The sequence below is a fragment of the Eublepharis macularius genome, chromosome 4 (assembly GCF_028583425.1).
Source record: "Eublepharis macularius isolate TG4126 chromosome 4, MPM_Emac_v1.0, whole genome shotgun sequence".
In the NCBI taxonomy this organism is placed as follows: Eukaryota; Metazoa; Chordata; class Lepidosauria; order Squamata; family Eublepharidae; genus Eublepharis; species Eublepharis macularius.
Genome location: NC_072793.1, coordinates 148,345,190 through 148,366,427, shown reverse-complemented (window position 1 = coordinate 148,366,427; position 21,238 = coordinate 148,345,190). Strand labels below are relative to the sequence as shown.

The following is a 21,238-nucleotide window of genomic DNA, read 5'->3' as shown; positions in this document are numbered from 1 at the left end:
TTGGGCTTAGATTGGGGTTTCCAGGGCAACAGCAGGCGTTCAGACAGAGTTCAGACAATCCCTGCCTAAGTTACCAAGGGAATTTATTGCAGGTGCCAGACTGTCTGGCTTGATGAACAGCAACGAACGGGGTTTGCAACGACCACCTGTTTGTTTAGAATGGGGCCTCATGAACAGCTTGTTTGCGAACAGCAGATTGGGATGTTCGTGGCTTTTTTTTTGGTTTGTATTGCTGTTCGTGCCCATCTCTAGTCTATTACCTCCCTCCCTTGACTTTCGTGTTGTGGGAGGTGTGATAAGGCATCTGCCAGGAAATTCATATTCCCGGGGTGCTGCTTTGCTCCCAGCTGTCAGGGCGAGTGGAGGGCTTCCAAATTCTTGTGCTCTGTCCACCCCTCAAATGGTACCTTAGCCCCTTCAAGCCAATGGTGCCATGTTGACAGAGCTAATTTAACAACAGCTACTTCTTTCTCCCACACCGACCAATCTCAGGGTCAGAAAATTTGCGGGAGACATATGCACAGGCGTGTAACCGCCCCTCCTCCCCCTCCTGCAATATTACTCCTCCCATTGCAGTGTCACTCACATCCACCTGCACAATGAATGTCTGGTTCTCATCCGGATGGCACAATATGGATTCGGAGGTAAAGAGTAATTTCAGCTTCTCAAATGCCTGCTGACGCTCATTAGACCAAGTCAGTTCAGCACTCGGCTTTACTCCATCCAGCCCCTTCCCTAGTCTTTAGCAGATCAGTTAACAATAAAGCAGTCTGGGCGAAATTTTTTATGAATGCCCTGTAAAAGTTCCCAAAGCCCAGAAACGATTGGAGCTGCTGTCTGGTTTTAGGGGTTTCCCACTCCAACACATCTTGCACCTTGGCCGGATCCATCCCCAAGCCGTTCGGGGAAACCTGATATCCTACTAAGTCCAACTCCTCCTTATGGATGTCACACTTGGACAGCTTAGCATACAGTTTATTTGCATAAAAAGCACTCAGCACTTCTATGACCAATTTCACATGCTCTTCATAGGTATCCGTGTAGATCAAAATATCATCAAGATGAACTACCACCCCTTTGTACAAGAATTTGTGCAGAACCTCATTGATCAGGGCCATAAAAACTCCCGGCGCCCTCTGGAGCCCGAAAGGCATCACCAAATACTCAAATTGCCCGAGGGGGATGTTGAGGGTGGTTTTCCATTCATCTCCCTCCTTGTGCAGACTCTGAAATAAGCATCCCTTAAGTCTAACTTAGTAAAGATTTTCTCCTTGACAGCGATCCCCAATAAATCCATGATAAGGGGTAAGCATTGAACATGGAAACAGCATTGATCCCTCAATAATCCATACAAAGTCTTAAGCCCCCATCCTTTTTCTTTTGGAATAACACTGGAGCCAGCGCATTCCTAGCACCGCTGGGAACTTGGCAGTTGGACTCACTATGAAAGTCCTTTCCTCCCAGTGACTTCCCATCCCTAGCAGGGTTATCTAAGTCCTGTAAGTGGGAGGGGCTCCCTTCATGAGAGTCCCATCCATCAATTCGAACGTAAGCAGCTCCGGTAACAGTACTAAATCCACCCCCAACCCCATTACTAATGAAGCGGCTAGTAAGTCTCTGCTGCATCCTGAGTCAATTAAGGCTTGGACCCTAATGAGTCCCCCTCTTTGGGTTCACTAACATAATCAGGATGAAGAACAAAGTCCCCTGTGATCTCACCATAGGCGGTGCCCTCTTCTTTCGGACCTGCCGCTTGACACCCTTCACCACAGGTCTTCCTCGTTTCCCACTGGCTGGACCTCTTCACCCTCACTGCTGGTGGGAGTGCTGTCATTAGGCCATTCTGGGCCTTCCTTCTCTCTGGCTGTGGCCCCCTTCTCACTGGGACGGGACACAGTGCCTCCAGGCTTCAAGCAATTCACTGAGCCCACTTGTTCCCCCGCTCCTTCTGAGGAACAATTGTCAGGGCAATCCACTGCAACATGACCAGTGGCTCCACACTTCAGACACAGTCCTCTCCTTGCTGTCTTCTTCCTCTCTGTCAGGACAGCAGGTTCTCTCAGGCGCGGTTCCTCTCACCATCAGTACTCCACCAGTCCTCGTCTCACTTGCCCTGCTTTATGATGGAGATAGAGGAGTTTCACCACCTGCTTGCGATTTTCAATTTCACAAGCCAGCTGTGTATCCACCTCAGCAAGGTTCATGGGTTGTCTTGGATCATCGCCTTGGCCACAAGATCGGGGTTCAACCTAGCCCAGAAAAACTCCACCTTCTCGTTCCAATCTTGCACTTTGGCAACGTACTCACGGAACTCCGCAGCAAACTCCCACACCGGCTGGTTCCCTGCCACATACATTTCTGCTTAGTCCTCGCCCTCTCCCCTTCGAGAGGGTCTTCATACTGTGACTTCACTGCTCACAAAAAGGCTGTCACGCTCTGTAGTTCTGGGGCTCAGGCCACGTAGAGAGTCACATACCACTTTGCTTCAGCTCCCCCCAGTCGGGAACTCAAGTAGATTACCTGGCAAGTTTCGTCTGGAAAGATGTTGCCCCATTCCCACATGAATTCTGCCAGTTGCACTAGGAAGTATCCTAGCTCTTCAGGTTCCCCTTCAAAATGAACCTCTAGTTTGCATAGCTCCAACGGCTGTTGAACCAGCAGCCTCGACATCTCCCCAGGTGGCTGTCCCAGGACCCCTCCCAGCTGTCCTCCTCCAAGCCCAATGTGCAGCAGCAGCGGCTGCATAGAGCCGGGGGGCCCTGGTCCACCTGGCAGTCCAGGCCCTCCTGGCCTATCTGGCAGTACTGGAGATCCTTGCCCCCCTGGAAGTATCAGGCTTCCTTGCCCATCTGGAGGTAGGGTGAGTTGCTGATCCTCCGGCTGGAGACTCTCTCTGTCCAGTCTGCCGTCCAGCTGGAGGGCCTGGACACAGTAAGTCCTGGACACCTCGTATGTACTCATACATGCCGCATCTCAGGCTCTCCACCTTCGCCCGCAGGTCTTGCACTACTTGCTCAGGGCTTGCTCCTAGCAGGTCCCCCGGCTCTAGTTCCTCCTTGGTCAAGTCCTCAATGTCCTCAAGAATCTCCTCTCCTAGATCAAGGGTCTGGGCAAACAGCCATCCTCCTCCAGGTCAATGCCACGTGTGGAGACCATCCCCGTGGGGGTCTTCCAATAGCTCCCAGTGAGAGAATAATCTCCCAGGGAGACTGGTGCGGGGCCGCACCCCTTCTCTAGCCAATGCCTCTGCATTGGGCCCACGCATTTCTGTGGGGACTTTAACAGTAATTCCATCCAACATACCTGTGTTGGGCCCACGCCTGTTAGCAAAGTCTTCAAGGTTTTCCCCTGTTGGCTCTGTAGTACTGGTACCCTCTACACCTGCAGCCATGGCCCAGGTGATGGGAGTCAACGGTTACTCAGGTCCACCTCTCAGGGGTGAAGAATGATTCCTATCAAACTGTCAGAGACTGCCAGCTTAGATCTCAAGTAATTTCACTGCATGAGTCCATGGATGCATAAGTTAAAGCTTTTATTGATAACCTAAGAGTTCAGTACAGAAGAACCTTCTTGATAGGAATGGCTGTCCCCTCTCCCTGTTGAGCATTAAATTCTTCAGGCACTACCCACTCTACTCCCCCTGAAACTAAGCTCTAAGTTCACTTCTAATAAGCTGTAGAAAGTAAAATGAAAGTAAACAATGTTATTGTTTTGACTAGGTCCGCAGATCTTCTTTGTCTTCCTGATAACATAGGTAACTGCATTCTCAGAGCTTCTCTCACAGATAACATTTCCCAGACAGGATTAACACACACAAGGCTGCATTGGCACTTTTAAACCAGGGCTCAGATCTGGTCTGCAACAGTAACCCCCCAATGAATCCCATGAACCCCTCAAAGTATGACAGGGGCCACCCTGACAGTCATTGGATGGGAGACTTCCAAAGAAGACCACGGTTGCAGAAGCAAGCAATGACAAACTATCTCTGTTAGCCTCTTGCCTTAAAAACCCCAGCAGGGGTCGCTTTAAGTCAGCTATGACTAGATGGCACTTTCTACCACATTAACAATTTGCAAAGGCCCTCTTTACCCCTCATAGTAGCTGGGAAGACAGAGACTAGAAGTGGTAATAAAAATATTAAAAGCTGCATCTGACACAAGAGAATGTAGAGAACTTGGTTACAAATGCATATTGATGCTTACTTGCTTTTTACTTTTGAAATTATGTTACTTTTAAATATTACCTTCTTCCTGTTATTAAATGTAATGTGCTTAGGTAGGAAGGGGAATTATTAATACTAGCGAGTTGGTCTATTATATAGAAGACTATTAATGTATTCAATTTTGTGTGTGTGTGTGTGTGTGTGTGTGTATGTATGAGAAACACAGAATTTTCTTGATTCTGCCATAAAATGAAAATTTGAGAATGGACAGTTGGAATTAGTATTCAAGATTAATAAATTAATTAATATGGAATACAAGGGAATGACTTGTTTTCTGTGGTTTATGCTTTTTGGTTTGTCAATATGAGGTGTAACAAGTACACAGATGACACGTTTGAACTCAGTAAATATGGAATAATACCCCCCTCTGTAGCCTTGCTTCCATCCTCTTAATTGATCCACACCCTATACTCCATAGAATAAAGCTGGAGCACATATACATATGATCCCCTTTCCTGTATTAATTATTCCAATATGTTTACTCTTTTGTACACATGATTAGAGTAATTAAAGAGCGCAAGAGTTGCACCCCTGGGCCGGATGGGGTGCACCCAAGAGTGCTGAAAGAACTTTCCAGAGAACTTGCAGAACCCTTGTCCATCATCTTCAAGGCCTCCTGGAGGACTGGGGATGTGCCACAAGATTGGAGAAGAGTGAATGTTATCCCAATCTTTAAGAATGGGAGGAAGGATGACCCGGGAGACTACAGGCCAGTCAGTCTGACTTCTGTTGCTGGGAAGATATTAGAACAGATTGTAAAGGGATCAATCTGTAAGCATCTGAAGGACCGCTCAGTGACCCAGGGAAGTCAGCATGGTTTTGTTCCTAACAGATCCTGCCAGACCAACCTGGTTTCCTTCTTTGATCGAGTGACCAGCTTACTGGATCGGGGGAAATCTGTTGACGTGATTTATCTGGATTTCAGTAAAGCTTTTGATAAGGTCCCCCATGACATTCTGATGGGCAAACTGGAAGACTGTGGAGTAGACTATAGGACAGTTCGGTGGATAGGGAACTGGTTGGAGGACTGCACTCAAAGAGTGGTGGTCAACGGCGTTTCATCAGATTGGAGGGAGGTGTCCAGTGGGGTGCCGCAGGGCTCGGTTTTGGGCCCGGTACTTTTCAATATTTTTATCAATGATCTGGATGAAGGAATGGAAGGGCTGCTCATTAAATTTGCTGATGATACCAAATTGGGAGGGGTAGCAAACACCCAAGAAGATAGAATTAAAATTCAACAAGACCTGAATACTCTGGAGAAGTGGGCAGCTGTGAATAGGATGCAATTCAACAAAGACAAGTGCACAGTATTACATCTGGGCCACAAAAATGAGAAGCACAAATACTGGATGGGGGATACACTTCTGGGCAGTAGTATATGTGAAAGGGATCTTGGGGTAAGAGTGGACTGTAAACTGAATATGAGCAGTCAGTGTGATGTGGTGGAAAAAAAGGCTAATTCAATCCTGGGTTGTATCAAAGGGGCCATAGCATCGAAATCGCAGGAGGTCATAGCCCCTCTCTATACTGCCTTAGTCAGGCCACACCTGGAGTATTGTGTGCAGTTCTGGAGGCCTCACTTCAAAAAGGATGTGGACAAAATCGAGAGGGTGCAGAGGAAAGCGATGAGGATGATCAGGGGTCTGGAGACTGAGCCCTACAAGGAAAGGCTGAGGGCCTTGGGAATGTTTAGTTTGGAGAAGAGGAGGTTGAGGGGGGACATGATTGCTCTCTTTAAATATTTGAAAGGCTGTCATTTGGAGGAGGGCAAAGAGCTGTTCCAGTTGGCAGCAGAGGGCAGGACGCGAAGCAATGGGCTAAAACTACATGCACAAAGGTACCGACTGGATATTAGGAAAAACTTTTTCACTGTCAGAGTAGTTCAAACGTGGAATCAGCTGCCTAGGGAGGTGGTGAGCTCCCCCTCACTGGCAGTTTTCAAGAAGAGGCTGGATGAATACTTGTCAGAGATGCTTTAGGCTGATCCTGCACTGGGCAGGGGGTTGGACTAGATGGTCTTTATGGCCCCTTCCAACTCTACGATTCTATGAAAAGGATGGATCTTCAGCTTGTGAAAATTTAGTTTGTCTGAAATGCGCTCTGACTCATAACCATAGATAGAGCTATCCTTCTTGAATATATTTTGGTAGACTTGTCCTTTGAATGAAAATTTGGAAAAGATAAATGAGATGTAAGCAATATACATGTGGAAAAGGCAGCACAGATACTGTGGTTTCAGGTATTTCTTACTGTCCTATGCGGGCTCCAAATAGGTGAGGGGTTTTTGCTAGCTGATTCTGCACTGAAGCAGTAGACCCGTTATGAACAAAGGATAGTCAAGCAGGTGGGTGGGAGGTGGATGCCTTAGTCCCCTTCCTATTTTTTTATACTGCAAGCATGGCAGCTATCCTAATATCTAATAGCCGCCTTGTTATGCTTAGGATGCAGCTGTTGAAAGATTTACAAATAGCAATAAGTGGAGACATTTGAAAGAACATACTGGATCAGACCAAGGTTCATCTAGTTCAGAATCCTGTTTCCAACAGTGGCCTGCCAGGAAGCCCACAAGCAGGATCTGTTGCATGTCCTTAGTATGCAGTATGCAGTTGTAAACTGCCCTCTTGACTATGGAGGGTCTATTTATCTATCATGGTTAATTGCCATTGATAAGTCTGTTCACTGTGCATTATTATTGATGTTGTTGTTACTGTTATTTGTAGTCCACTTTTCTTATTGAGACTCAGTGTGGATTACACGGTTAAATCAACATAATCAATGGCTGGGACGTTCAAATAGACAATTCAATAGAAGATGTTTAGCAGATATTGAAAACATTCTGAAGCAAAATATAAGCAATTTGACATGACATATTAAACGACATGGAAGCTATTCAGAAGGAACATACAGCAAGAGACAGTACTCAGTAAAATTGTCTGTAGTCTCAATAATAATAATAACAACAACAACAACATTCGATTTATATACCGCCCTTCAGGATGACTTAACATCCACTCAGAGCGGTTTACAAAGTATGTTATTATTATCCACAAAACAAAACACCCTGTGAGGTGTGTGGGGCTGAGAGAGTTCCTAGAAGCTGTGACTGACCCAAGGTCACCCAGCTGGCTTCAAGTGGAGGAGTGGGGAATCAAACCTGGTTCTCCAGATGAGAGTTCCGTGCTCTTAACCGTTACACCAAACTGGCTCTCTATCCCTCTAACAGTTTCTTTACGGCACAGCCTTATTATCTGAGTCAAAAAGCCTTTGTGAATAAGTTGGCTTTGCACAGTTTGCAGAAACCCGAGAGAGGAGGAACTTCCCTGACTTATTCATGCAGGCTACTTCACAAGGTGGGCATCACCATAAAGAATGCACATGTTGATTTCACTCTTTTGTAGGACGGAACTTGCAGAAAATTCTGTTCAGATGAGTGGAGCTGCCATGGCGGAGCATAGGGAGAGAGGTGGTCCTGTAGATATGATGGACTGAAGGGTTTTGTATGTAATAGCCAAATCCTTGAATTGAGTCTGGTGATTGATGGGTAGCCAATGGAAACCCATGAGATCTTTTTAAGGCTATGTAAGACACTTGCAATTACCATGTCCTGCAGCAGTGAATTCCATAGGTTTAGTTATGTATTTTTATGTGAAATAACATTGACTTTTTCCTCTGTCCTAAACATGCTGTTAAGTCAGTTTCATCAAATGACCCAAATTCTGGTATTGTAAGAAAACTGGAAAATTATCTCTATCCACCCACTACAATTTATAATTGAATGGTACTTTTCATATATAACATTCATAATTTTATATCTTCTCTCACATCTAAACCCTAAGAAAGATGTTTAATCTCCTTGATCATCTTTTCTGCTTCTGAAGGCTGATCCCAAATATAGCTGTGATCATATTGCTTTTGGATTGTCTCATCATAGGCTTTTCAGTCCAAAAGCTTTTTGATCACAACATGAGAAGACAAGATTCTCTGGAAAAGTCAATAATGCTAGGAAAAGTGGAAGGCAGTAAGAAAAGAGGAAGACCTAAAACGAGATGGCTTGAGTCAATAAAAGAAGCCATGCCCTCCAGTTTACAGAATCTGAGCAAATCTGTTAGTGAGAGGACGTTTTGAAGGTCTTTCATTCATAGGTCACCGTAGGTTGGAGGCGACTTGATGGCACATAATACATGCATATTGCTTACCATGCAACTTGTATATTGCTTTCAATATTCGTTATAAATTTATTCTAATGGTGAACACATTCTTTTTTAATTACATTGAATTATTATTTCTATTTTTCTGTCTTGTATGGCAAAAATTTCCTGTTAATTGTGACAAGTGTTGATTTTCCTTGACTTTGTGAAAAAGCAATTAGTGGACAGTGTGTGGTTCCTAGCAGGCAGAGGAATTGGTCTGCATAATGGCATGTAATGGATTTTCTTAAGTGTTTCTGTTGGTTGAAAAGCTATATTTTCAGCATGCTGACAAACTTGATTAAAATAACAATGCATAACTGAAATTACTATACATGAATAGGACTTTCATGTTTTATTATTCACAATTTTACTTTATGCATACTAGCCAGCATTTGAAAATGTAAAATATACTTCATTTCTTCTTCTTTCTGACCCCCAAATATCTCCCATGTGTTGCTCAGTTTGGATTGACCACTTCCTGGTACAGGCTCCATAACATTGCCTATTTGCTTCCTGTATCCTTTATTGCACATGAGATTTTACATGTAAGTCAGACTATGGGCTAAGGCATAGCCTGGCGTCTACTCAGTGTCTGAATGGGAGACAGTGTCTGAATGTGTATGCTGCCATGTTGGAGCAAAGGAAGAATAGAAATATAACAAATACAAATAAGGACTGAATTGTTGAGTTTCTCTTTTACATTCCTGTTTTAACTTCCTTCTTCCATTTTGCCCTGGATATTTTACCACATTTAGAAGCTTCCAACTGGATCTTTGAAGCACAATCCTGTCAGAAACTGATTTCTTTGGGACCCACTGTGCCTTCTGAGAGAGAACACAAATGCTCTGTCACATGAGCACAATATCATATGGACAGGAGAGTCACCCATTAATATTCAGTAGATTGGTTGATCATATGGGCTTTTTCTTTGTGGGCTTTTTATTTGCTGACGCCTGCATGATTTGCTCATAAAAGTCAGTGACTGATCACCCTCTGTGTAGTGCTTTGCAGACTGCTGGCAGGTGTTGTCTTGAAGCAGAGTCCGCCACTCATTGCTGCTGTATAACTCCGTTCACTTCAATGAGGATTGCACATCCTGGCCTGGATCTGTCTTTCTTTCAGGCTACAGATACTTTCCAAGAATTAATTCCTGATTTTATGCTGGCAGATGTTTTAAATTTCAGCCTATCTACTACACATGACCACATCACCAGTTTACTAATAGCAATAATAATAATAATATTTGATTTATAACCAGTTCCCTATCCACCGAACTATCCTGTAGTCCAGTCCGTAGTCTTCCAGTTTACCCATTAGAATGTCATGGGGAACCTTATCAAAGGCTTTGCTGAAATCCAGGCAAGTCAACAGAGTTCCCACAATCCAGTAAGCTTGTCACTCAATCAAAGAAGGAAACCAGGTTGGTCTGACAAAATCTGTTGGGGACAAAACCCAACAGTCCTCATAAGTTGTATGGACATCCATGCTGTCTTCTTGCTCGGCTACACTTCACAGTTGCCAGCAGGAAGAAAGCCATCTGTACAGCCATCAGAAAAGTACTCCAGAGCAGTTTTGCACAGGCTGGAGTTTGAATTTGGGTTACTGATTTACTGAGGATGTGATATTCGGGACATACAGTGTCTGCTATGCAGAATGTTCTCACTAACACCCTTTTGCCACATTTAAAAATCTCCTTTCATATAGGGATTTGTTGTTCAATGATGAAATTCATTTTGTAGAGCTCTATACTTTTAATGCTTGGCACGCAAAAAAATACAATGAGTTGCCCTGTATCAGGCGTCTCTGACAGATTGTTTTCAGCGGGCGATTCCCAAAGCTCCATGTTCTGTGATCTTGGGAAGTTATTTGCTATTATGCAGTGCTACATGTAAGCACATAAGTATGTGTGTGCATAGTGATCTTCCCACTCAGAAGGAATGGCCTTTGTTAAAGGAACAGAAATGGGGATGGTGGAAATCACGTACAGCACGACCATAAGCCTCTTTGTTTACTCAGAAATTAGACCCACTGATTTCAGTGTCGCTTACTCCCATGTAAATGTGCACAGGATTGCAGGCTTGAAAAATAATTTTCATTGATATTTTTAAGTGGTCATTGCTTGATGCAGTTTGATATGGTCATAACAACATCATTCAGTTGCAAAACTATGTTCAGTTCTCCAGGAGTGCCTGACAGACTCTGCAACCTCCATTTTTACACAGGCATTCCTCCCATCCCTTCATTTTCAGAGTTAACTCTGATTAGTGTTGGGGGGGGGGGGGAATTGACCATTTGAGTGGAAGTAATTAAGGAAATGATGGCAGAACAATTTCAGATTTTCCTAGATGGTGCATCTGCCCTGAATCCCCTGACCCATTTCATTCTGGCTTCAGTTCCAATTTTGGCACAGAGACAGTACTGGTGTGGTGACCCAGGTGGGTGATTTCCTTATACAGATAGGGGCAACACTTCTTTGCTGATCCTGTTGGATTTGTCAGCAGTTTTCATATGGTAGGCCATTCAATTTTGCTGAGCCACTTGGAGCTGGAGATTAGTTTTGAGATATATGGGGCTCCAGTGGTTCTGGTCTTTTCGTGTCGCACCATATGCAGAGAGTGAGCATTGGAAATGCTGAACTGACTGCCTGAATGTTGACATTTGGGATGCCTCAGGGATCAGTTCTCTCACAGACGCTGTATAATATCTGTGTTAGGCTCTAAATGAGATTGTCTGGAGCGTTGAGTTTGGGTGCCATTAATACACTGATACTCAGTGCTGTATTTCATTAACTAAATGACTGGAGGCTGCTGTGCTCTGGGCCCTTGCCTGGATGACATGGTCTAGCTGCTAAGGAAGAACAAGATGAAACTGAATCCAGATGAGACGGAGATCATGCTGGTTGGAAAAGCTAACAATTTGAAGGGGCTCATTCTACCATCATTAGACAGAGTAACGGTGTCTTTGACAGACTGTGTAGATTGCTTAGGCGAAAGCTGGATCCAGCTCTGTTGATGAAAAAGCAAGTTGACATTGCAGATAAGTGTGCCGTTTGTCATTTACATCTAGCATGACTCAACCAATCTAGCCACTCTGATTCATCCTATTGTAACCTTGAGACAAGATTACTGCAATGTGTTCTAGAAGGGGCTGACCTTAAAGGTAAACTGGAAAGTACAGTTAGTTCGGAATGCAGCAATGCATCTTCTGTAAGGGACACATCACTGGCATCAGATGACACCAGCCTGAGAACAAGTCACAGTGCTGGTGTAAATCTTTAAAATCCTGTATGGCCCGGATCCTATGAAACTGAAGGACTGCCTGTCCCTATCTGAGCTCATGTATCAGTTATGGACACCAGACCACTCCTTTTTTGTAATCTCCTTTCACAGAATGGTGCAATCTCTAGTGGCTGGTTCCAGGGCTTTTTCAGTAGTTGGTCCCAAATTATGGAACAGGCTTGCAATACTGGTGTGTAGGGTGGGTACGCTCCCTCCTTATCTTATGCAAGTTTTACAGTTTCATTTATTAAGGGGAGCTCTTTCTGGAATTTAATCTGTGGAGAATGCTTATTGAGGATGTTTTGTCAAATTTAGCTTCTTGGTTTTATATTGAAGTTATATTTTTGATGCTGTGATATGATTAGATGATGTTTTATGGTTTGTTTATAGTCTAGAAACTTTCAGCTTTCCAATGAATGGCAGACAATCAATCAATCAGTCAGTCAGTCAATCAGTGTGACCTGTGTTTCCCATAACTGTACATGCCAAATCACTGTTTGCCATTAGGGACAGGATCAGGTTTGCAGACAATGATTAAAACTAACAAGTTAGACAAAAAATAGTATATGCATAACATTGATATAGGTAGCTGAAAAACTGAAACAGCAACATCTGTACAAGAGGGGAAATGACCAAGAACCTATAGTGTGTTTCTGATTGTTTATCCATGCTAAGGTGATCAGGAAGAGTTATATATGCTCTAAGCCAATGAAAAAAATATAACGGTGTTTGTTCATGTTCATTGTTAATGAATCTCCTGGATATTTTATGAAAGAACCCTAGAGTGGCTTTATCTGTGAACCAAAGCTGAAGGCTTGTTTATGGGACCATATTTGTCACCACTTTATAAAGTTGTCTAGTCCTGGAGGTAGGGTTGCCAGGCCCATGCTGGGAAATTCCTGGAGATTTGGGGAGTGGAGCCTGGGGAGGGCAGAGTTTGGGGAGGGGAGGGCCCTCACCTGGGTGCCATATAAGCAACCTTCCAAGCCAGCCATTTTCTCCAGGGAAACTGATTTTTGTCACCTGGAGACCAGTTGTAATTCGAGGAAATCTCCAGCCACCACCTGGAGACTGGCAACCCTACCTGGATAACAGTCATTAATGCATGTTTGCACAGGAAGAGGAGAATCAACTAAGTTTGAATCCATATAAATATAAAATCAAAGTTAATGTGCCTTACATTAAATGAACTCAGTTTGTGATGCACATGAACCAAAAAGTCCTTGGGCTTGTGCATGGCTGCCCTTTCCTCTCTTCTCCCCTCCCATGTAGAAAATAACCAGAAGCTTTGGGTTCCTGGTTTGTAGGCAAGAGAACAATTTGTCATTTTGCCTAATTTAGATATCTTGACAAACTGTAGATTGCTCCAAAACACAAATCCTTCAGCCATTGTGTTGGGGGGTGGGGGGTGGAGTTGCCAGCTCCAGATAGGGGAGGTGGAGATTGGGGAGGGTGGGGTTTGAGGAGGGGCTGGAGCTCAGCAGTTTATAATCCTATAGAGTCCCCTGTCCCGAAGAGCCATTTTCTCCAGGGGAACTGATCTCTGTCACCTGGAGATGAGTAATAATTCCGGGAGATCTCCAGCCTCCACTTGGAGGTTGGCAAGCCTAGGTGGGGAGTGTGCAGACTTGCAGATTTCCTGGCTTAATCTCATCTGAATGCAGAAGAACCTTCACTTTCAAGCAGCCGCTTGATGGCACTAACGTGGCAGCTGGTGTGCAGTCAGCTTGGGTCTTGTTGTTCCGATAAATAATATCAGAAGCCTAATGGCAGCTAGGCTATCAACTGCTTGTAATTAGGGGGAGGGCGTTTCAGCATTTAAGAGGCAAGTGAGCTGCAAAATGCTGGCCCCCTCTGGTCTTGAAGAAAACAATCTCTCGGATCAGAGTGAATCACAAGCAGGCCAGCCACGTGGACTTATTAACCTTTGTCACCTTTTCTGATATGCTGGGTGTATACTCTGCTCAGTTTAAATATGCAGGGCTTTATTTGTTATAGCCTAGCTTTGCTGCTGTTAAATAATAATGAGTTATTCAGACCCGTCTGGGGATGGATACTGTACTGGGGAATTATTTTAGTATCTTCTTCAAAGCGGACTAAAACAGAGGATTTTTTAAAAAGTTATTATAATAACCAAAGCGATTCTCTCTGGAGTTTATTAATGTTCCACTCCAAGGAGAAAGTCCTGAATGCATCAAGCTCACACACATGGTTCTGCCTATTTCATATTCATAGCCCTTTCCTTACTGTGATTGATTTATACTCCTCTATGCCCCAGGGTGTTTGTAGGCCGAAAAGAAGGCAGCCCAAGTAGAAACAAAGTCCCTCTTTGCTTAAGAAGAGGAGGGGGAAGAGCAGAGCAATCCAGGGAACAGACAAAATCATTTTTTTGTAGAAATAAGTGGACAGATGTCATACACCTTGGATTCCCGTGCATCGCTTTGCCACAGAATATTCCCAGCAAAGTGGGGGCTCTGCTAACCTCTATACAGTTATGAAAAGACAACCTGCCTAGAAGCCAGAAGTCTGCTTTGAGCCAAATCATGCTGTGAAATGTCATCTTTGGCTACATGTTGTTTCAGATGTTCTGTGAATTTAGCTGACTTGTTTTTGTTACTTATAAAATGTCTAAAGTGCACAGTTGCTGAAGCTGCTCAATATCCCTCTTAAGAAATTTCTGAAAGACGCTGTGGCGATAGGCAAGTGTATGGGTAGAGCGTCTGTCTTGGATCACAGAGGCTTAGATTCAAATCCACATTCAATTGGGGAACCTTGCACCAGCCAGTCCAGTCAACCACATAGAATTGTTTCAAAAATTAAATAAACCTATGTTCATACCATCCTCAACTCCAGTTTGGTGTAGTGGTTAAGAGCAGCAGGACTCTAATCTGGAGGGCCGGGTTTGATTCCCCACTCCTCCGCTTAAAGTCAGCTGGCTGACCGTGGGTCAGTCACAGCTCTTCCAGAGCTCTCACAGCCACACCCACCTCACACACTTTGTAAACTGCTCAGAGTGGGCGTTAAGTTGTCCTGAAGGGCAGTTATTTAAATCAAATGTTGTTATTGTTGTTGTTATTGTTGCCCCATACCCTATTTCAGAATTTCCTAATTCCATTGACTCTAATGCATGCCCCCTTGTTTAGAAACTATAGTTTAGTGGTTTTTGAATTTGGAGATTGGCCATGGAGCCCCTGGGACAGAAATCTGAAAGTTCTAGGGAAGGATAGGCACCAGAGGTAGATGAGGCCTTCATTTTCACAGCTTCTTGTAAGAGATTCATTTAGCCTCTGAGAGCAGTATGTTGCATTGCCTATATATGTATTAGCCCTCTGCTGTGTCTCTCTGTTGGAAACAATGAAAGTACAAATTGCTTTGACCATGTCAGCAAAGCTGATGGGATGGAGTGGGCTTTTCTACTTGGCCATTGTTCCAGAAAACTGTATTGCACGGCAGAAAAGCTGCAATCCTGTATGAGCAGAGGCAGCCGCTTGTATGCCAGGGCAGCTAATTGGGGCAGTGTTAAAGGCTCCGCTCAGGTGTTGAGGAGCAGTTTGTTAAGTGAAGCAGGGAGAGGGATCGCTGTGCTTCGTCCAGGCTATTGTTAAGAGCTACTGACAGCTGAGAGCAGCCCCTTCTCTTGTCACAATAGCTGCTCATGCTGAGCAAGTCTCATTAAATATTCAGTTCCAGCCTCAAGCAGCTCATTAAGGCAGCAATGAGCAGTGACGCGGCTGTAGGAAAACCCTGCCTCGCTTAGCATCACCATGCAGAGGCTCACTGGATCTTTGGATGCTCTTCTCCTCAGTGCCTTCTCTGTGATGACCAGCTTGTGCTCTCTGCTTTGCATTAAGTACAGGTAAAAAAAACTGCAAGGGAGGTGTTGGAAGTCCTGAAATGTGGCTGCTGGTAACCTTGGTGTACTGCATTTGAGTTCTCCTTTGGCCTTTCCAGAATCCCTTTTGGGGGGCCCAAATTGACATCTACTAAAGGCTTTTGCTCAGCAGCATCTGTGATGCTCGCTGTTTTGCAGGAGTCTGAGAAGGGGATTTGCACAGCTGCAGGGAGCTTAATGGAGCAAAGTTCTTTTGTGTTGAGTTTGTAACTTCCCTGAGGAAGTAGCATGCCAGCAGCTGTTAGCTGCTATTGCATACCTGGCACAAAGGTTCTGCTCAAGAGGAACATTGCCAACATTGTTTTGTTGTTGTTTTCAACACATTTCTCTTTTGAGAAGGGCTGTTTTGAAGTAATAGAACTGAATTAAGTGCCATTCAAAGGGGGTTTTTTGAGTGAATATGAGAGTGCCCCAAGCTCTCAGCTGCCACATTTCCTGTTCTTCATAAATCTAAATTTAATATTTTGTAAGAAATGCAATGTTTTAATGCAATGCTTGTTTATGGTGATAAGTAGAAGCACTGCTCGATGTCTAGAAAAGTCATTCATATTACAAAATAGAATAAGAATTACAACTTTATGGGGAGTTTGTGTGAAAGAAAGAGGCTTTGCCTGTTAAAATTCTTGGCATATTATCAAAAAAAATCTTAATTATTCTACTCACTTGTAACTTCTGATAATCTTTCTCTTTATTTACAGAAAATGTTTTCAGACAGCTCATTTCTATGTGGAAGACAGCAGTTCCCCTCGAGTGGTGCCAAACGAAAACATTCCCATTATTCCCATCCCAGGTGAGCCAGGCCTGAACTTATCATGTACTTTATTCGTGCTCTGGTTTAATCACTCTCATGCCACAATCAGATCTTTGTGACAAATCTTGGTTTGTGCTGTGTGTTCTGAGTTAGTTCCCCTCAATTACTGGTTTGTGTACTGCGTTTTTAGATAACATTTCTGTAGTTGTTCATTTAAAGGGAGGGAAGTGTGTGTGACCTTAACACATTTGGGGGGGGGGATGAAACTCAGATGGCTCTGATAGCATCCTGAAGGGAGCCCCCACATTTCTTTCCTGTCCCACCTTCTCCAGCTCAACCACTTCGACGTGAATAGCTTACCCCATCCCTCTTATCTTTTGAAGTTCAAACTGTACACCATCACTGGCCTACTCAACTAAATTGTTGGGAGGTAAAGTAGTAATCTAAAGGCAGAAATGCAAGGCCTGTAGAGATGGCTTCTACTTTTCAGTGCCTGTTCATTCCTTAAAAAAAAAAAAAAACCAGCTAAAAGTTTTTTTAAAAATGTGGAATTTTCATGGCCTGTGTTCTCCCTAGAAAATATACATGCCATTGAAGAGTGACGTATCAGTTTGCGATAAGATGGCATGATTTTCATTTAACTTCTTCCTAATATATCACATTCATTGGGCAGATCAGAACATTGCAGGTATCAGATTAATTTAGCCGTATATTTTGATGCTGCTAGTGATTTGGCCCCACTGAAACCCGGTGGTGTTATCAGGGCCTCCGGAGCCCATGCCATTTCACCTAGTGCTCCGGTGGCTCCTGGCCTTTCCCCTCCACCAGCCAGAGGCACTGGCATCCCTGTGACTCAGCAACGTGCTATTTTTCCATTGGCGGTGGATGGTCTGGACACATTTACCAAGTAGATGCCATTCATACCTAAAACATTTTTACTCTTATCTCACGCTGTAGTAGCTCCACTGATAGAATGCCAAGAGTTCTATATGTTACCTAAGCCCTGACATTCTGTGTGCATTCCTCTCTCTGCATGAGGTATAGAATATTCAAGAGCAGATTTATAAAACATGAATGCAGATTAAAAGTGCAGAAAAGAGTAACCAAAATGATGATAAGGTTGGAGCACCTTCACCTTTAAAAAAAGGCCAAATAGTTTAGGGCAGTTTAGTTTTTTAAAAAGAACGTCTAAGTGGAGAGGAACATCATAGAGGTTTATAAAATTATATACATGGCATGAAGAAATTGAACAGAGAAACAATGTCTTCCTTTCTTATAATACTAGAATTCTGAATTACCCAGTAGAGTTGCTAACCTCCAAGTGGGGCTTGGAGATCTCCCAGAATTACAACTGATTTCCAGTCTACAGAGATCAGTTCCCCTGGAAGAAAATTACTGATTTGGAAGATGAACTCTATCGCGTTATATCCTGCAGAGGTCCATCCCCAAACCTCGCTCTCCCCAGGATCCACCTCCAAATCTCCAGTTTTCCACCCCTGAGTCTGTAATCCTATTACCCAGCAAAACTGATTGTCAGTAGATTCAGGTAGTAACAGGAAGTAATTTACTCAATTTGTAATTAACTTTTGGAATTCAACATCACAAGATGTGGTGATGACCACTAACTTTGGTGGCTTTAAAAGAGGATCGCACAAGTTCAGGAACCATGGGACTATCAATAGCTACTAGCCACAGTGGCTAAGTGGAACTACTGAGGGACTGCATGTGGGACGTCTGTTGCCTTGCTCATGACTTTCCTATGGCATCTGGTTGATTTCTGCTGAACTAGATGGACCTTTGGACTCAGCCAAAAGGGTTTTCTTATCTAGTTTCAGTGCTCAGCCACACATCCCATAAAATAAAGTGGTAGTGGTATTCAGCATGACAATTAAAGGCTTGGGATTGCTTTTTTAATGTTTCCCCATGTTTTAAAAAATGTGTGCATAAAGGACTAGACACAGATCTAGTCTAGTCTTTTGTCTGGTATGCTCGTTTTCTGTGCTCAGAGAAATTTCAGTGAGAGAAAATATTTTTAAAAGTGCCATTCCACCTATTGCCTAAAGTGGTAAAGTACCAGAAGGCCTTTATCACCTAATTTTGCTGAACATATGAATGACCCTTTTCTAAATGGAAAAGGAGGAGGATGACTCTCTTGGACATTACTTCCTTCTAGTTACTTCTCAGTATACTGTTTATTCCAAGAAATAACCTAAGTCTTCTATAGATTCTTAAATTACCTTGAATCTCAGAAATAGGAACTTGAACCATTAAGATGAGAGTGTCAGATGCATTGTTATATGGAACATATAATTCCATGTTTAATTGTGCACTGTAAGCTATTGAAATGAGTGTGTTCTAATGCAGCTGATGAGAACAGTAGGGTTGCCAGGTCCCCTTACCCTCCCTGTGGGAGTGAGGGACCTGTCACTTATTGGAGGTGTCTTCCTCACCCCTGTGAAGCACTGGAGCATGCCTGCTGCTGGGCATGATGATATCACTTAAGGAAGTGGTCATTGTGCCTAGTGGGAGCACACCCGCTGCACGCTGTCCTGGGAGGTTTTTTGCCTCCCAGGCCAATTCCCCAGTCCTTCTCCACCCCCACCAGCCAGGCGAGTGGCAGCGGGGGGCAGAGGCTGGGAGTGGGAGATTCCCACCCCCACCAAGGGACCTGGCAGCCCTATGGGACCGAGTTTTACTTGATAATGTTTTTAATGAAAAGTTTCTATCTGTTTTATCTGCTGAACTTCACAGTTTGTCTATGCAAATTAGTTTAATGTAAGAAAGGTTAGGCTAATATAGTGATAAAGAATTCAGAGGGATACAGCAAGATGTTTGTTATTTTTGCTTACCCTTACAGAAATAAAACCTAAGAAATGCGTATTGAGAAATACGTATTGGTAAAGCAGTTTAAGGCTGCACATCTAGGGACACTTACCTGACAGTCTGCCCTGTTCAACTCAGTGTAACTTGCTTCTGAGTAACCATGCATAGTATCAATCAGCAAAGGAAGAAAATTTGTAACTAGGTGAACAAATAGGGTTACCAGTTCCAGGGTGGGAAATTTTGGGGATGGAGCCTGATGAGGGCGGTGTTTGGGGCACTGAGGCACCTTCCAAAATAGCCATTGGGGAGGGGGGGACAGATCACTGTGGCCTGGAGTTCAGTTGTAGTTCCAGGAGATCTCCAGCAACCACCTGGAGGCTGGCAACCCTATCTTCATTTCAGCAAGTGGAAAAATAGGTATTTGTTTGTGTTCATGCTTACAACAGAGGACAGAACTTTGCAATATCATCATTTTTAACATCAGCATCAGTTAATTCAAATTTGGGAGAACATTTTGAATTTCTAAAAAGGAAATTTAGTTACCTTAAATTTGAATGAATATTCTTAACGGGTTCACACCATGCGAAATGTTTAAATTTTGTAGAAGTAGAGGGTATATCCTCACCCCAACTGAGAATACTGCCACTTCTCAGTACTTTTTCATCATCATCAAGATATATGTATTTGTAGAAAACCTGGGGCACTAATTTAGCCTCAAAATCGGGGTGGGGGGGATTTTTTCCCCTGTGAACAAGGGAAACCAGATTACAAAAATATAATATAAAAACAGAATGAACTTTCCAGCAAATCTGTGGAATTGCAAGCTTAGTATTTTTAGTGATAAATAAACCAAGGTCCATAGTAGTAAAGTAACATCTTTGTTGGCTCTATTATAAAGCAATGACAAAATTTCTGTCCCTCCACCAGACCAGAAAAGGCTTCAAATCCCATTTTCCCCCAAGCAATCTGCTGAGTGCTGTTTAACACCTGGCTGTATGCTATGGCTCCCATACAGTTATTTTATTGGAATGCCTTTTAAAAGGTTAAATAGAAAATTCTCCCTTTTGATTCACTTATCATTGATAAAATGATACTTCTAAACTTCTTTTTCCCAATAGAAACAGCTGGAGAGCATAAGAAAATCTTCATGCTATATTGTTTCTAGAAGTAAAGTTTAAATGACTTTTTAACAAATGCCTGCTCCTTAAAGTAACCTTTTTTTGCTGCTGATACCCAGACAGTAATTTAAATGGATAGTTAAATACGACCCTGTGGAGCTACACATCTATTCCATTGAACAAGATGGACCTAAGTTCATTCTCTGTTTCAGCCATATACATAGTCACAGTCAAGTCCATTTGACCACGTGTAACTTAAAAAAACCTCCTTCTTTGACAGCCTTTAAGGCAGTGCAGAAAGACATGGCACTGATTATTGGGATAGTAGAGTTTTGCTGGTCCACAGACTGCAAAATTCTGATAACAGATGCCTCCCTTTCTACTGAAGAAATTTACTTCATTGTGGAACATGAAACTGTAATAACCTGTAGGCCTGCACTTACCTATGCAAATTCTGTCCTGCAACCCAGACTCCTCATTACAATTCATAATTATCTCTACTGTGCGATCTAGAGAAACCCAGGACAAAGACAGAATCATTAGCTCCATCACCGCTACAGCTATTACACGCTAATAGAAATCCAAAAGCCCAGGTCTCATCTGGGATGATGCCCTTAGGGTGAAAGTGACTGTGTGAGTGGATGGCAGATGTATTAAACATTGCTAGCCACACTGTCCCCGCCCCCCGCCCTAAGCTCATAACACAAAACCCTGTTTCCCATACTTATTATTTTTTATTACTAATTTGCTTCTTAGATTATCATTTTGATAGTTCCACAAAAATTTTCAGTTAGCTCTTTGTCATAGAGCTGCAGAGAGAGTGAGAGCACAATCAGACAAACATCCACTTTTATCTGGACTTCACAACAGGGGAGGGGGACTTCTCCAATGCTCAAACCAATATAATTTTGAGGGGGGTTGGATAAAAGCATCCAAATGAATTTAAAGGAGTTACGATGTATTG

The 21,238-nt window shown here is 43.3% G+C and overlaps 1 protein-coding gene across 4 annotated transcripts in view; it reads left to right on the top strand.

Annotated features, from left to right (window-relative positions):
• PTPRG (protein tyrosine phosphatase receptor type G) overlaps nucleotides 1–21,238 on the top strand; it is a 683,491-nt gene that overhangs the window by 599,867 nt on the left and 62,386 nt on the right. For all 4 annotated transcript variants that reach the window (XM_054978207.1, XM_054978205.1, XM_054978204.1 and 1 more), the window contains exon 14: nucleotides 16,281–16,372. In XM_054978207.1, the coding sequence (XP_054834182.1) occupies nucleotides 16,281–16,372 (92 nt within the window). The remainder of the gene's footprint in view (nucleotides 1–16,280; nucleotides 16,373–21,238) is intronic.